Source organism: Micromys minutus (assembly GCF_963924665.1).
Source record: "Micromys minutus genome assembly, chromosome: 5".
Taxonomy (NCBI): Eukaryota; Metazoa; Chordata; class Mammalia; order Rodentia; family Muridae; genus Micromys; species Micromys minutus.
The window spans coordinates 68,558,053-68,574,948 of NC_137974.1; the positions used below are offsets into that span (position 1 = coordinate 68,558,053).

Here is a 16,896-nt window from a genome sequence, read left to right on the forward strand (position 1 = left end):
CATACCCCTGCACACACAGATATTTAGCAATGTTTGGAAACATTTTTTAGTTATAATTGCTAGGGACTGCTGTGGAAATCTAGTGGATAGGGATCAGTGATGCTGCTAATTAGACATGATGCAGCACACAGAGCAAAGACTAATCAAACCGGAAATGTCAGCACTGCGAAGTGGAGAGACCGCGGAGAAAGTGTGTTGTCTGGCTTAGTGCTTGATTGCATTGGACATAAAACAAGCACCGGGGCTCAGTGAAGTTCAAACACTTCCTGCCTGGGTAGGGGTTGGCGATGGCGACTGTTAGCCCTCTGTACCCATTGCTGTCCATCTGTGCATGTAGCCAACCAAATGACTGTATAGGCTAGACTTGTCTCCTCCCATTTTTCCTTGAACAATGTAACATAATTATTGGCCCCACACTATGTCAGTTATAAGCAACCTACACATGATTTAGAGTATTCAAGAGAGCCTGCATTGCCTATATGGAAAGCTCACAGCCTTTCACACAGTGGAGTTAGTATATATTTATCTTGAAATAGTTATGAATTCTAAATCAAACCTGAATCAGATAGACATTACCTCTAGATATAAATCAAAGAAAAGCTAGTAAATATTTATTTGAACTAAAAAATTTCTTGCTATGGGGGGACATGTTTTAGTAGTTAAAAGTATGGGGTCTGATGGTGCAGAGATTCTTTCTTTTTCTCTTTCTGGAACTATTTCATCTTGTGACCACTCCTGGGCATAAGGGACTATGGGAAGTGTGCTTGTCTGGTGAAGTAGCTGGAAGATGATGCTTCAGTTACTAGAGTGAGAGTGGGGTTCGCCATCAAGATGGAGCAAAGAACACCACTTTAAAATGACAGTTAACACTTTAATTCTTCTGTACTTCAGATAAAAATGTTATGTCTGTAATCAGATTATCATCAGTTTTCAAAACTGATTTTGAAGCAGAATTTAGTATGAGTGCATCATTACTGTTTTATAGAAACTAATACACAAATCTGTCATATCTCTGCTTATATGGTAATGTAATGAAACCAGAATGATGCACGTATTCTGAATGCTTTCAGTTTGAGTTCGAAATTCTTAGTTCTCTGAGCATCCGAAAGGGATCACAGGAAGTAAAGCTGGGTTGTATGAGCTGGTGGCCATGAGTGTTTATTTTGCTCTATTCTGAGATATTTTAATAGGATGCTTTAGGAATGGGTGCTTTGACTGTATTTTGAACCCACATCTAGTAACACTAAAAGCTTTACAGGGCGAAAGTGGTCCTTTTCTTCCTTTGTTCTCCAGTTACTTGTGAACAGTGGAACTGTCACTATGTCCTCATGAGGACTGAAGCTTCACACTAACGTTGGTGAACTTTGTCACCCCCCCAGTTATATAAAATCAGAAGAGGGCGAACCAGGCCTCAGGCGCTCTTGTTCCTCTGCATGATCCTCCTGCTGATCGTCCTTCACAGCAGCTACATGATCTACAGTCTCGCCCCTCAGTACGTGATGTACGGAAGCCAGAATTACCTAATTGAGGTAAGGGCAGAGCATAAACTCTGCCATGTCTACATCTTAGGAATCATGATAAAAAGTAAGAACAAACTGAAAAGAACTTTAGAGATATTTAAAACCAAATTTTATTTACTAGTTATTACATTAATTATTGACAAAACTGGTTTTTCAGTATTTTTTGAGCATTTTATGTTTGTTTCATACTTTTGAAAATAACATACTTTCATTATAAATATTCATTAAGTGGATCCTGTGACACTAAGTGACTGTGCTTTTCCTCAGTAATTTATTGACTACAACTCCTAATGCTTCTGCAAAAATAGCAGTTTAAGTAATTTTAATAATGTGTTCCCTAAAGTTTGAGAGAATACATCATGTTTGTGCATTGCTGCTGTAACTCGGTGAGAGAAACTTCTAGGGTAGCTTTATGTGGGAATAATTGGGATTCTTTTAAGCATGATAAATTCCTTGCTTTATTTTTCTGTTTTCTTGGTATTGTCTAATAAAAAACAACTATGTTTTCTAGATTTAATTGGGTAGTGAGTTTGGATTTATTTTGACTAACATTAAAGTGGTTAGTGCCCGATGGCAGGGAGCACGTGGCGGGCAGGCACGGGTGCTTCTGATTTAGTAGAGACAGAGACAGCCATGGATCTGGTGGCAGTGGAAGCAAGGAGGACCTGACAGCTCATGTCTTAACTCCAGCCACAAAGCAGGGGGTAGGGCATGGGAAGCCTTCTTACTCTCAAAGCTCATCTCCTGCTACACCTTGTAACCTCCTCAAACCACACCCTCTACTGAGGGCCAAATATTTAAATACTCAAGATAGGAGAGGGTGCAAGGGACTTTCTCATTCAAGACACATTCTGTTTACTTCCGGTTCATAAAATGTGTCCTACAGCACTTCTGAACAGTTTGCCCCGTCATATATACCCGTTTCATCCATTGCTTTGATAGATCCTTCATTAGCCAGTGATTTGTCTTTATTTTTACATGAAATAAAAAAAAAAAAAGTTTGCTCAATTGTCACTTAAGTGATTTTAAATGGAACCAAAGCTCCAAGGCCTGGCCTTTTCCTTTTTCATGTCACCTCATTCTGTAAAGAAGTTCTGCTGTTTAGTAAATGACCTAAATCATTATTGCAAAAGCACCTTAATATTAAATGTACCATAACTTCTTGTCTTATAATTTATGTTCAATTAACCTTTTAGAATCTTATTCTAAATTAATATTAGTAATATTAATGGCTACTCTCTGTCATTAGTAGAAAATAGATCATGTGGTTGGCAATGTGACTACTTTAATCCAAATATATTCGGGACTGTAATATTTCTATTTTAATCACATTTCATCTTTCAGAGCAATATAACTTCCGATGCCCATAAAGGCAATTCAACCCTTGCTGTGCCAAAAAGATGTGATGCAGATGCTCCTAAAGGTAAAGTAGCTGTTGTCAAACTGTCTTTCAATTTGTAATGTGTATGAACTTAGTGAGGTCATCCATGGGAAGGTGCGGTTAATTCTACCTAGTGGAGTCTGGTAGAATGACAGGGAACTTCCGGTCAGAGATACCGAAGCAGCGTTTCAAGAAGAATGTACGTAGTTTGTGCTTCAGGCTCACACTGTGCCCTGCTACAGAGCATGCCCAGTCGTATGCTCAAGAGAGTTTTAAACTTCTTACAGTAACACAGTGGTTCTCAAGCTGTTGGTTGTGACCTCTTTGGGGTCAAATGTCCCTTTCACAGGGGTTGCCTAAGACCTTTGGAAAACATTTACATCATGACTATTATGACATTTCATTTTGTAGATTATGGGCATGAGGGTTATAATGATGACAGAAGGAAATTACAGCGGCTCTCAATCTTCCTTCCTAACTCTGCGACTGTTTAATACAGCTCCTCATGTTGTGGCGGCCCTAACCATAAAACTCTTCATTGCTACCTCATAACTGTAATATTGCTACTCTTGTGAATAGTGATGTAAATGTCTGATATGCGACACCGGTGGAAGAGATGTTCTGTCTGAAAGGGTCGTGATGCTCAGACAAGAACCAGTGGAGTGACATCATCAAAAGTCTGAAAGTGGCAGCAGATCCATAAAAAGCTTGAAGCGAGGACATAGTTATCTTGTAGTTTATTATTCTAAAAGTTGAATTCAGTAGTTATTCACAAAAGGGCTTCAGATCAGCATGGTACTGAGACCCGAGGGTTGGCAAGAAGCACCATTAATATCTGGTTAGCTCAGTTCTCCATAAAGTGAAAGTCCAAACCATCCACCAGGATTCATTGGGCCATGAAGTTAGCAATGGGAGGAAGTGGCAGTGGTTTCTGATAGTGCATAGAAGGGACCAGAAGAATACATCTGAAAATAAGCTAATGATAGAGATAGGTCGATAGAGGGAATGAGACAAAGTTATCAACTGCCTTTCTTAAGTCAGCAGAACTGGTCTGATTGACTCCAGCAGTCACTACGGTGTTTGGGGAGCATGTGGCCTTGAGTGAATTTAAGATGGAAAACAAGGTGCAAGTTCAGAGAGCAGTATGTTCCTAAGTGTTGGCGTTAGAAAGTCCTCAGAGGCAAAGTCCTATTTGGTTGTCGCGTTCAGTCACTTTCAATGTTGTTGACATGCATTTTCTGTCTTATGTCTACCTTAGAGTAGATGGAAATGTGACCCTCTCTGTGGAGCAAACCTGATTTTTGCACACTCATTCTGTTGAAATTTATTTCCTCTCTCACCATAGAGTAGAACCTGAGGAGAAATCAAATAATCTGTGGGGTTTTACACTCAAATACTAACCTGTAAGTTGAAACGCCATCCCACCTTTATAAATTATTAACTAGCCAAGTAATGAAATGTAAAGCTGAAGAAGACATGAGCCTGTGTATTGGAGACATGAAGGTACAGGTGTGAAGGGTTGCGTGACTAATACTGAAGTTGACGGACGTTAGGAGAGTGGCATCTTTCCACAGAAGGAGGTGACCACTGTGCTGTACACTCAATGCGCCCATCATCCAGCAGGTACAAGCGATGCTCTGTGGTCCCCACCACTTACCTACGGTACTCTACATGTTAGGGTTAAAGAGCCTACCCTACTTCCGCATTGTAAACTATGATATCACAGAGGAATCATCTAGAGATGCCACCTTCTGAGAGAACTGTATAGTTAGGGTAAGCCTTTAGTTTTAATTCGAGGGGCCAGATTCCAAGTATTCTAGGTTTTTCCTCTACATTTAGTGTTTTTGTGTTTTTCTTTAAGAAAGAAGTCTAATAGTATTACATCATCTGTTCTTTAAATTTTAAAAACAAAGTTGGTGCTGCTTTGTAAATACAGTGGAATGCTCATTCTAAGCAAAGAGGTGATGGAAGTTGCTGATGGTACAAAGAGACTGACCAGAAACACACAGGGAAACCTAGGTCATTAGAGAAGGCACAGGCTGGAACATGAGAGAGAGAACAGAAGACTAGCATTTTAGTACCCAAGAAAGGCTGCATGCACTGGTCAGTAGTGTAGTGCTTGAAACAGAAGAACTTGCTAATTAGAAAGCCATAAGCTTTGAGAATGCTTGTAATAGAATATTATAAACTGCAGTACTAGAGAATTAAGGAAAGGAATTGAAAGTGAAGGAAATTCCTTATCTTAATTTAATGTAGCTTTGAAGTATCCTTAATAATTGTGTGTAAATCTAATTCTTAATATGGACTCATACTAAGAGACACTTAGGAGCTCGCCATATAACCAATTTTTGGGTCTTTTTGCAAAAATGAATGTATTCTTAATTCTGTGTTTGTTAGTGTTAGCTGTCAATTTGACACAGTGTAGAATCACTGGAAAGGAGACTTTTAGTAAGATGTTGGTATAGATAAAGATTTGCCCAGACTTGGTGCTGAGTTTATCAAACGGGAATGAAAAGATAAAACAAGTTCAATTTACCAGCAGATAACAACAAGGTAAAAATGAATAAATACATTCTTATCAGATTTATAAACGACTCTAACTTGAGATAAATATAACTGGAGTGACTGAAAGTGATTCAGATGAAGGCAGTATTGAAGTTTCAAGGAAGAAGAAAATAGTAGCTGAAACTCAAGAGGAATCTGACGAAGTCTACATCGAGAGATCAAAATCAGCATCGCTGAGGAGCAAATGGGCTTTGTGCGCTTCCTGAAACAGCAGCCTGACAGCAGTGGATAACATGAATCAGTGGACTGGTATGACCCAAAGCCAGACCAAAGAGCATGTACAGTAATTAGCCTCTGCACCTCAGAATGCCAGTGTCTTAAAGGGCAAAGAGAACATAAAGGAGACGTGCTCAGATGTGATGCATGGTCCTAAATTGGACCGAGTGGAGATGAAAGTCCTGAAGGATATTATGGAGGTAGGGTCCAGGTGGAAAATACGCAAGGTAAAGCGTGTGCTCTCAATGTTGAATTTCTAGGATGTGTTCCTGTACTATAGTTACACAGAGCATGTCCTGCCTTAAAAGTGCTGAAATGTAACTCTAGAGACAAAGTGCTCTAGAGACAAAGGCAGGCTGGTCTCTGTGAGTTTGAGACCAGCCTGGTCTACAGAGTCAGTACCAAGACAGCCAGAGGTTCATAGTCAGACCCTGCCTTGGAAAAACAAACACAAAAAGAGAAGAACAAAAATGCTGAAATATTAGGCAGTCACGCCTCGTGGTACCCAGGTAAAGAAAACAGGAAGAGCCAGTCTGTGTTCCTCAGGTGCCGCTGCCTCAAAGGACACACCCAAGTGTAGACTGAGATTGGAGACTGGGAAAGGTGACATCTTATATCATTTTGGGGTTAAATACTTGGTATTTTTTTAAATCTAATTTCATATTATATAAGCCTTAATGCTTTAATGTATATTTAATATCATTCTTAAATTCTGTAAGTTTAAGTGGTATGCCTAGTGGTTTAACACAATGTGTTTTGCCCTACAAAAGAACAGGGTTTAATGTAAAATAAACATGTTGTCCAGTGCAGGACTTACCTGAAGGTGCCTTAGCAGTTGAGTTAAAAGGAGAAATTCCTTAGAAAAATGAGCTAAATCTTTCTCATTTGCTTTTAATTCTGACTCTTCAGTCGAATAATGTGTCCTATAGTTTTATATTATCCCTAGTATACATTTTTTATTTCATTTTTAATACCATACTGAGTATTCCATGTTGTCTTTACACCTTCATTTTTCCTTCCAACTCCTTTTGTGTGCCCTATACAGCCTCTCAAATTCACAATTTCTTCCTTAATTACTGTTACATTTATATGTGTGTATGCGTATGTATGTATATACGCACACACACACACATATAAACTCATGAATGTGTGTAAGCTACCGAGTTGATGTAGTGTAGCTTGTGTGTAAGTGTCTTTAGGGTTGACTGCCTGGGATTGGATAACCTATCAAGTTCGTCCCTGGAGAAGACTCTTCTCCTCTCAGCAGCTACTGATTGCCCAAAGCCCTTCATCTAGGGGTGACATTCCCCCTACCATGCTGGCATGTCAGCCCAAGTTGTCGTTATGCAGGTTAAGCTTACATAGCCTTATTGTTGAGATTCCATACGTGCAGCTTCCCTGTCATGTCCAGAAGACTGTCTAACAGCAGGCTTCCTGGGTATCTGGCATTTAAGTCTTTGCACTTCCTCCTCCTGCAGTTTTCCCTTAGGTGTACGGGATTATATGCTTCAGTTCGAGCTAGCTACCCTATGGCTGCTTACTCTCTGAAGGTTCACTAGTTTAGGGGTGAGAGCTACAATTACCTGTTGGTGTAAGGATAAGTATTTAGAATACAGTTGGAAATTACACTGGCTTAGGAGAAGTGGCAGGAATAGGTTTCCCTTTGGTGTCCGTGACCTCTCCAGCCAAAGGTAGTTACTGGGATGATGGCACCAGGATTAATTCCCTCCTACTGAGCAGGCATAAGTCCAATTAGACAGCCTTTGGTTACCCCTTACTAGTGCTCCAAGAGGAGAGGTTGCCAGTCAGTCATTGTTTGCAGCTGTTCACAGGTAGGACTATTGCTTGCTTCTCCCTTTTCTGATACTTTGAGAACTAGCCCTCCCATAAGAGGCTTTCAGGTCAGCTGCCGTTTAATTCTGCAAGCTAATGTTTTCAGCAACAGGGTCTTACATTCAAGTTCAGGGAGATCGCCTTACCTTGCACTGAAGCTTTCGTAAAAGCTTTAGTCTGTGGCCCTTGGTAAGATTATGCCACGTGTAGCATTATTCCATTTAAACTATATCCCTACTTGACTACCTATCTGACTACACACAGACACACACACACACACACCATGTATTTTTGTGCAAGGCTCTAAATGAATAGTCTTCTTTATGGCTGTTTCAAACATCATGGCTGTATTTGTCTCCGTCCCTTCCCCTGCCTCCCTCTCTTTACCATGAAGTGGACTTCGAATTATTTATGGGCATATTCAGTGATGTAAATGAGTCCTTCTTAGACTCAGATTGCAGGAATTGCACCTTTTGAGGACATATGCAGAAGTTTAAGTGCAGACATGGTGTTTCATTTTTTGGTAGTAACAATCCAATTTTAATTAATAATTTTAATACATTATAAATTTATCTTTTTATAATAAAACATTGTGCTTTCTAATTGGAAATTTTCTTTTTTTGGAAGCTGTAGATCATAACAGGTCTTTTAGCTTGTTTGTTTGCTTGGCTGCTTGGTTTTAATTTTGTTCTTTCTTCCCTTTTCTTTCCTGTATGGATGTTTGCCTGCATTTATGTTTACTTGCTACTTATATATACCGGGTACCAGCAGAGATCAGAAGACGGCACCGGATCACCCAGACCTGGCGTTGCAGCCATTTTGAGCCAGTACATAAGTGCTGGAAATTGAACCCCGATCCTTTGCAAGAGCAACGGAGCCATCTCTGCAGCCCCCTGCAGGATTTGTTTTCTGATCAAAGTAGTTCATGTGGTATTGCAGCAATTTAAAGCACAAGGCTACCTTGATATGCCATGTTAAATAATCCTTGGGGGCAAGAAATTAAGTTTATCTGCTTGCTCTGAGAGATATCTATTCCTGTGTGGAATAATTGAAATAACTTATTTACAAGATTAATTGCACAGTAGAACTCAATTCAAGACTTTCTGTTTATTTGTACCCGAGTTTAGTACTGTGTGACATAAGATTAGAACATCCTGCTAGTGTTCAGCCTGAAGGACCTTGAGTGAAGTGACTCAGCCCACGCAGCCTCTAAAACTTTGTCTCTTTTCATTTTTCATCGTGTTCCTTTCATTGCAGTCAGTCTGTTAAATTGAGCTTCTCTAGACTAGTGAGGGCTTTTAGCAGTGCTTGGAAATTGACAGTTAAAAATGTAGAAGCTAAACGCACTGTATAATTTAAAGGGCAAAATCACACATGTAGGGTCCCAAGTTGCTATTCTTATTTTCTAATTAGCTGCTTGCTCACTTCTGGACATCTCATCTTGTCAGCCCCAGAGAGTTTCATCCTCAAGCCTAGTACAGAGCCTTTCCCTCCTCTCTGCTCCCTTCCTTCTGTGCTGGTCCTGCTCATGGGTTAGGCAGAGCGATCTGCCCCTTCCCTTCCACTAAGCCACTTACCCGGATGGAAGTCTCCATTATATTCATGTCTTGTCTCGTCTCCAGTCCCCCAACATTAGATAGACATATCACCAGAACAAGGAAGCAGCTGCACTATCCATCAGTGAGTCTTAAAGGAGCAGCAAAGGGAATACCTTTGTTGGCTGCACACACCTTTACATGCCCTCACAGGCCTTCACACAGAAAACACACTCATATAATGGTAGGGGGAAGACTGGATATATTTAAATAATCCTACTTGTCAGTACTTTACACAGAAACAAAGTATACAATTCTAGTTTTCCATCTGTCAAGAGTTGAATATTTCCTTTGTATCTCTTAAGATAAACACATCCTGTTACTTATAATTAAGGAAACCAGACACCAGGGAGCATTTTTTAGGATAAGTGGGTCAAGGCATTTTTTTACTGTACTAGTTGACACTTGGCATTTGATGTTTACATAAATGGTTATTTTAAGCAATGTTCATTTTACAGGGCTCGACATGGATTTCTCTAGAGCTAAAACCTAAAACTTAGGCAGAGATGCCACAGTGAGACTTTGGTGGCAGGATTCAGTAATGTCTGTGCATGCTCTGTGCCCAGGGCAGTCCCTCCATAGAATGCGAAATGAAGATGGTGGGAAACGCCAACTGTCCAGAGTAGAAGGTCAGGTTTGAACTTAACCCTCTTGCCCATATTAAGTGAAGATACTCCTAGCTCCTTGAACTTTTATTACAAGATGACTCTCTTTAGGACATTAGAAGTTACTTAGTCCCTTGGACCCAAGAATGTGAGGCATTGCCATTCTTTTGAAAGAAGATAAGGTCCTTTTGTCCAATAATTTACACATTTAGAGGTGGGAATTTGAATTTTTAAAAATTACTTAAGAGATTTAGTCTATAAGATGAAAATTATCAACTCCGACAGAACTGTGCTAATTTACTTGAAGGGTGCATCATTAAATAGTATGCATGTTACCACTTCAGTGTGTTTGGGAGGTAACATACTACCTTCAGTAATTCGGAGCAGACCGACAGCCTGAACGTTTTACTTTTGAATACCTCATACGATCACATAGTTCTGGTTATTTCCTTGTCGTTTTTGTTTCATAGATACATGTTGATGTCACGGGCCAGTGTTGCCAATGCTGGGGTATCATAGTGAACAGAATCTTTGCCCAGCATCCTTTAAATAAAAGGCAGGCACAAGTCTGTAAGTATGTCGGGTGAACCATGGAGACCAGTGCTGATCCTGTACAGAGGAAGGATGGAGCAGGATTTAGGTGTGATGGGAAGGAATTGTTACCATTATGATAGCATTTGAAAACACCGTGAGATGAGCAGTAAGCGGGGGTAGAGCATGCTGGGGCTTGTTTCAGAAGACAGGTAGCTTTAAGGTCTTCAGCTTTTCTATTCAGAGGAAAATATTTGATGGGAGATTGTGAGCAGAAGAATGGTATAATGTAACTTAAATTCCTAAGGGATCACTGTGACAGCGGTGTTTTCGATGGACCACACTCTGTTTTCATTATTCAGCTTTGCCTTTGTATCATGAGAGCGACCCTGGCATAGTGATGTCTATATGGAACTCCCTTTACACAGACACAGTGCCCTGAGTGCTGTGGTCTGCTGGCCCTTGTACCAACTGGGATGAGCCAGAGGCACAGGCAGGTTGAGAGGTGGTTTGCAGTAATCCAAGGAAGCACTTATGTCAAAAAAGCATTCAGAACCTGGGTATATTTTAAATGTAGAGGCAATGGGATTTGCTATTGGATCTAGAAAATAACATGAGAGATTAACCAGAGACAACGCACACATATCTAAGTTTGGTTTTGTTGTTAATGACTTGGTGGCAGGGGTGGGGAAGGTAGCTTTAAACTTTTGTTTTGTTTTGAGATAGGGTCTTGTTCCATTGCCCAGGTTGGTCTCAGAATACCCTGTGTGGCCCATGACTAGCCTCAAACTCACAGTCATCATGCTTCGGCCTTTAGAACAGGGAGGTGGTCGGAGTAACCACTGTGGTATATGTGTTATATGTTATGGTATTACCTTGTACATGAAGAGGAAATGCCTCAGCTAGCAGTATGAAAAGCAGCAAATGTATAATAAATATTTCAATTATCAGGTAGACTAATGCTCTGACACATGTTTTGTTATATCTGATTCTCTCTGATGACATGTGGGAAGCAATGGAGTAAGAAGAGCAAGCTTGAGACTTAAAAGTCTTTCCATTCTACGTGTGTGCCCGTGGTGCCCTTGTTCAGCTCCTAACTTGTATACTCTGAACGAAAAACAAGTTTCAGGTTTTCATGATAAACATGTAGTCTTTAGTGCTTCTAATTTTAAAACACAACCGTGCACTGGGTCATCTGCCAATTCAGTGTCTGCCTGTCTCCTTCTCTCTGTTTCTCTCACTGTGTGTGTGTGTGTGTGTGTGTGTGTGTGTGTGTAGACAACTTCTGGTGCTGGCCTTCACTTTCCACCTTGTGTGAGATTCGAGGCATGGCTTCTCATTCACAGCTGCATGATTCAGGCTAGCGAGGCTATGAGAGCTCAGGATTCTCCTCAACACCATCTCACACAGAGTGCTGAAGTTATAGATGCTCCTGTGGCCTGCTTTACACCCATTCCAGAGCTCCAAACTCCGGTCCTCACACCTGCACGGCGTGCACTTTGCCCGCTGAGCCATGTCCATCCTTAACTTGGCTTTGGAGGTTGAAGAGAGTTCGATGTGTGAAGAGCTTGAGGTAGGCTAGAGGCAGGTGATCCCGGAGAGCAGCTGGACACTGGTGGATGGATGGCGAACAAGAATCTCTCCCTTTGTTCATCGGGAAATCATCTCTTGGGTGTGAAATACCAGCACAGAGCTCTTTTGCAAGCATCATTCTCTAAGTGTCTGCCACTCTGTAAACAAACTCAGTGTAGCAGGCATATAAAGATAACGAATGCTATTGTGTGCTTGTGCATGGAGTTTTAGGGTAGCTTCCATTTTTAATGGCAAAGTCAAATACTAACAATATTTTCACCTTCATTTTAGGACGCTTGCATCAAAAAGGCAAACCTTTAAGACATGGAAAACATGTAAACAGTGTGGTTGGGAAAAATATTTAAGATACAGTTTTGGTGGTGGTCCAAGTAATCCGGTCTAAGCCAGTTTCAAATGTCACTGAGTGGATTATTAGGCCTCTGGGGAAGAATGATTGGATTTCACTTGTGCTTGCTTCTGGCTCAGCTGCTGTCCTCTAATCCCTCTTCTGGCCCTGAGCTTCTAATTCAGTCAAGTATTAACTCCCAGAGTGTCTTCTAGTGTGGAAAGGAATAGAACTTCTGCTTCTCTGTGTACTCTGCCCGTCCACGGTGAGACTGCTGAGTGGTTTTCCCAGACAGTTTTAAACTTTCACGTTCAGCTCATGTGATACATAGAGAAGATACTGTTTTTGTTTTTAAATAATTTTATACTAGTTGTGTTTTTTGTTACTGTGACAAAGGCAGTAGAAGGGGAGAAGGGTTCATTTGGGCTTAGGTTTAAGAGGATATGCCTTACGTCAAAGTGGTACAATACGGAGGCTGGCACCATTGTGTCTAGAGTCAGGAAACATAAATGCAGTGCCCAGCTTGATGATTATGACCGGTCTCCTCCTTATTCAGTCTGGGACCAGCCTAGGGTATGGTGACGCCCACATCCAATTAGCCCATCCTTCTATCTCTCTGGAAACAAATCACACACAGACACACAGTTTTAAACAAATTTTCCTCAGTTGCAGCCTATGGCTCTTTTCCAGTATAGGCATTCAACTTGCCTGTTGTTAAAGGGAGTTTACTTCCTAGCAGTATACATCTTGTTGCTGAAATGTTCACATCTGAATTTTGCTTAGCCTGTTTTAACACTGTGTAGAGAAAAGTAATGAAGATGTGCAAACTAGTGATGATACCCCTGCCAGGGGAACCCTTTCCCACTACTTTGGGGCATCCACAAAGGGCCAAGCGTAGTTGTTTGCCTCACAACCACTTTGCAGCTCTTGCAACTTGCTTTATCATAAATTTTATTATTTTTGGTCAAAAAATAAGGGAAACTAGTAACTGTCACTTAGCCCAGGACTTTTGATATACTTTATTTATTCTGTGTGGTGATCCTGGGGAGAAAGGATGATAACCATTTTATAATACGCAGGCTCCATCGTTTGCATAGCAAAGGGGCTAAGTGATAGTCGAGTGTGTAACCTCAGGCTTTGGTGCCTCCCTCTCATTCACAACACTGGGAATGCTATTCAGCCTCCACTTTGACAATGTACTCAAGGCTATTGTTTTAGTATCCTTAGACTCTTGTCAGATCTTAAAATTAGAAAGTGTTCTGTTCAGTAATCTGACTTTAGTAAGGCCAGCCCCATCCTAAACTTTCTTTTATTTCATCCTGATGGCAGGTGAAGGCCCTGTGGGTACTTTGGAATAGTTAGGCTTGTTTGCTGTAAGTAGCAAACTGGTTGATCATATTACTGTGAATTTCTATGCTATAGTTCTATGATTGAAGTGAGTGTAAACTGTGGAAGGAGTAGAGGAAAGTCTGCAGTAACTTCCAGCCCAGGGGTCTCCTTTGGTGCACTGACTTCCAGCACCTAAAACAGCACGGTCTGAAGAGCCACAGGTAGGATGAAGAGCCAAGGGTAGGATGAAGAGCCAAGTGTAGGAGGGCAAAGACCTGTTTAGAGCAGGTGTGGTGCAGGGCTGTAATCTCAGCATCCAGGAGTCGAGAGGGGAGGATCATGAGATCAGCCAGGATGACCCTAGAAAGACCCTTCCTGAAAACTAAGCAAATAACCATAATTCCCACAAAAGTAGGAAAGATATGAGGGGACCCTAGGGAGTCACTGGTGACCCTAGAGGTGGGGTGCAGGAAGCTGCATCTCTACTGAATATTACCTGATAAAGTATAGTGGAAATGGTCAGAGTGAAGGAGATTTAGGTTATTGAAATGTTTGTTTAACATATCTCTAGACTGCTCTTGCATTCTCATAAAATATAACTTATTTCGATTTTTTCAGAAAACTTCGTCAGCCATAAAATTTAGAACAGTATTTTAGATTTCTTTTATAATAATAAGTTGGACAACAAAAATTTGCTGCTTAATTTTGTTTCAAAAAATAGTGGCACTTACCATTACTAAAGAGAAGACAGCTTATAAAATAAAAACTAAAGGTGTATTTTCTTAATCAGCAGCAGGATATATCTAAGTGCATATAGGATGCTTGGCTCTTGCATGTTTCAGATGTAAGAATGCAGAAGTCATACTGTCTTTCTTAATATATGGGGAAGAAGTTGCATTGTAAGTCATTTTTTGTAGAGAATAAAGGCCCCCTGACGTGTGGAAGGTTGTTAAACCCGGTGAGCAGCTGCAAGCACTGCATTTCACATAGCCAGGGCCTGCCTGCGGAGCGGCAGACACCTTTCTGAATAGCTTGAAATATGCCCTCGGACCTCACTTGAGACACTGGCATCTGTGTCTTACAACTTCCTGGGATGATGAATGGACTGCATTTGGACGGGAAGTGAGTTCAAATCCACCTCAGCTGTCAAGTCGCCGTCCTCTTTCTCTTTAAGTGACATCTTATTTGAAGGAAAAGTATAAATGCATTGTTTTTGATTAAAGATATAGTGCTGTATAAATTTTGCCAATTTTGTAAACAATGATAATGGTATTTCCTTAGAAGAAGTAATAACTACCTTTTCACTAGAATGCTCTGAGGTGCTGGCGAACTCATACAATCTCTTCAAGAGTAAGCTGTTTCCTTACAAGGGGCCATGTCTGCTAACTGTATCCGATCACTCTGTCTGTTTTTCTTGATGGGAAAGTCTTGTTTTCTGACTTGTTTATCTGTCTGTGATGCTATATTGTACTTATTTTTCTATTTCAGATAAGTTTGAACTGGCCCATAAGTAAAACGTTTATTGTTGGTATCAAAACTATTATATGGACACTCATTTTATTATATAATATGGCATAATAGTAGATAGTTTAATGCTGGCTGTGATTGAAAGCAGTCATGGAAGAAGACCCAGACCTGTCTCTAACATTAGTTTGGTTAACAGCCCTTTAGATTCAAAAAGTCATTGGTTTATGAAAGAAACAACTTTAACAGAATTGTTTGTTTGCTTTTCTAGATCAGTGTACTGTTACCCGAACATACGTATTCCTCCATAAGTTCTGGTTCTTCAGCGCTGCATATTATTTTGGTAACTGGGCCTTTCTTGTGGTAAGTACATGTAGCCAAGCATGCCTTGGCTTTCCTTTATACACTGAGTGTATAAGTCTGTGTGTGCCTTAGTATTCTGCCTGAGTCTTATTACTGGCATTGAAAGGTTTGGAAAGGTGCCATTTGTTAGCATTTTGTCTAAGCTCCGCCCCACAGTTACCTGACCACAGCCAAGTGTGCCTGACACTATAAAAGTGGCTGCTTGTCCGCTCCTCGCTCTTGTTCTCTCTTGTTCTTGCCTTCTCTTACCTTCTCACTCCCAGTTCCCTTTCCCCACCCCTCTCTCTTTGTGCCTTTCTCTGCCCCTGCTATCCTCTTAACTCCCCCTCCCGCTCCCCATGCCCTGAATTCTATACTATACCATCATGTGGCTGGGGAAGGGATGCCTCAATATGGGCCCACCAGAGGCACCCTCTTTCCCCACATCTCAACACACCTCTGTAGAACATATCCCCCCTCTCTTTCCTTTTTATAAGCACATCACCACTGATATGTATGTGAGTGAGTGCCACATGTGTGCAGCTACACATGGAGCCCAGAAGGGGATCAGGAGTCCGGGAGCTGATGTCATTGGAGGTCTCTAGCTGCCCCAAGTGAGACAAGTCTTCAGAACTGCCCAACACTCTTTACTTCAGCTGATGAGTTGGCACTGTATTGCTTAATGTTTAGATTTTAGTAACACTGCTTATTTGAATTTATAGGTGTTCTTGATCGGATTGATTGTATCCTGCTGTAAAGGGAAGAAGTCAGTCATAGAAGGGGTGGATGAAGATTCGGACTTAAGTGAAGATGAGCCGTCCGCCTACGCTGCGTGAACAGCCTTCCGTCCGAAGGGCTCAGTGAAGCTAGCTGAATTTCTGTTATGCATTTTCAAAGGTTTAAAGTAACATTAAAATGAACTGTCTAGCTTTCATCAAAAATGAGAGCATGGCTATTAAAAGAACTATATTTTTTATGTTTCCAGAAGTAACATTATTGTATCATAGATTAACATTTAAAATTACTATAATGCTGTGTAAATATAAAGTTTCCAGGTTTGTGAGAGAATGTTTGTGAAAATTTTCTTTATTGTATAATAGTATTAAATTTATTAAAATCTTACAGAATATCATTCCCTTTGTTGCTTTTTAAAAACATAATTCACTTGTTTTGTGCCTTAGGGTCTCTGGAATAATGTGAAACTTTTAAGTATCTTCCTCTGATTGACTAAACAGTGTCACAGTATTGCTTGTGGATAAGTGTAACTCTCATGGGCAGCTTGCTTTCAGTTTTGTTCACAAAATTATGAGTCTAACTCAAGTAAGGTTCATGAAAAATTGTTAAGCTACTTAAGACTATGGTATTCTAAGATGTGTTCCAGGTTTCATTGTTCGTGGAGTATTGCTATCACCACAGGAATATACAGGCCATTGTAGACATGGTTTGTTTTGTAGAAGACTTTGAAACTTGCATTATCATAAATGGAAATATCAAGAACTAATGAATGCGGAAGGTTGAGTTTACTAAGTGTTGTAAGACATATGACGTCATACTCAGCTATAAGACATGATGTCATATTCAGCTGTAAGACATGATG

The 16,896-nt window shown here is 40.5% G+C and overlaps 1 protein-coding gene across 1 annotated transcript in view; it reads left to right on the forward strand.

Annotated features, from left to right (window-relative positions):
* Positions 1 to 16,431, forward strand: part of LMBRD1 (LMBR1 domain containing 1) — a 73,955-nt gene extending 57,524 nt beyond the window's left edge. The window contains exons 13-16 of the mRNA XM_080917028.1: positions 1,380 to 1,529; positions 2,865 to 2,943; positions 15,229 to 15,320; positions 16,022 to 16,431. Of these exons, the coding sequence (XP_080773154.1) occupies positions 1,380 to 1,529; positions 2,865 to 2,943; positions 15,229 to 15,320; positions 16,022 to 16,135 (435 nt within the window). The 3' untranslated portion in view covers positions 16,136 to 16,431. The remainder of the gene's footprint in view (positions 1 to 1,379; positions 1,530 to 2,864; positions 2,944 to 15,228; positions 15,321 to 16,021) is intronic.
* Positions 16,432 to 16,896: the final 465 nt, after the last annotated feature.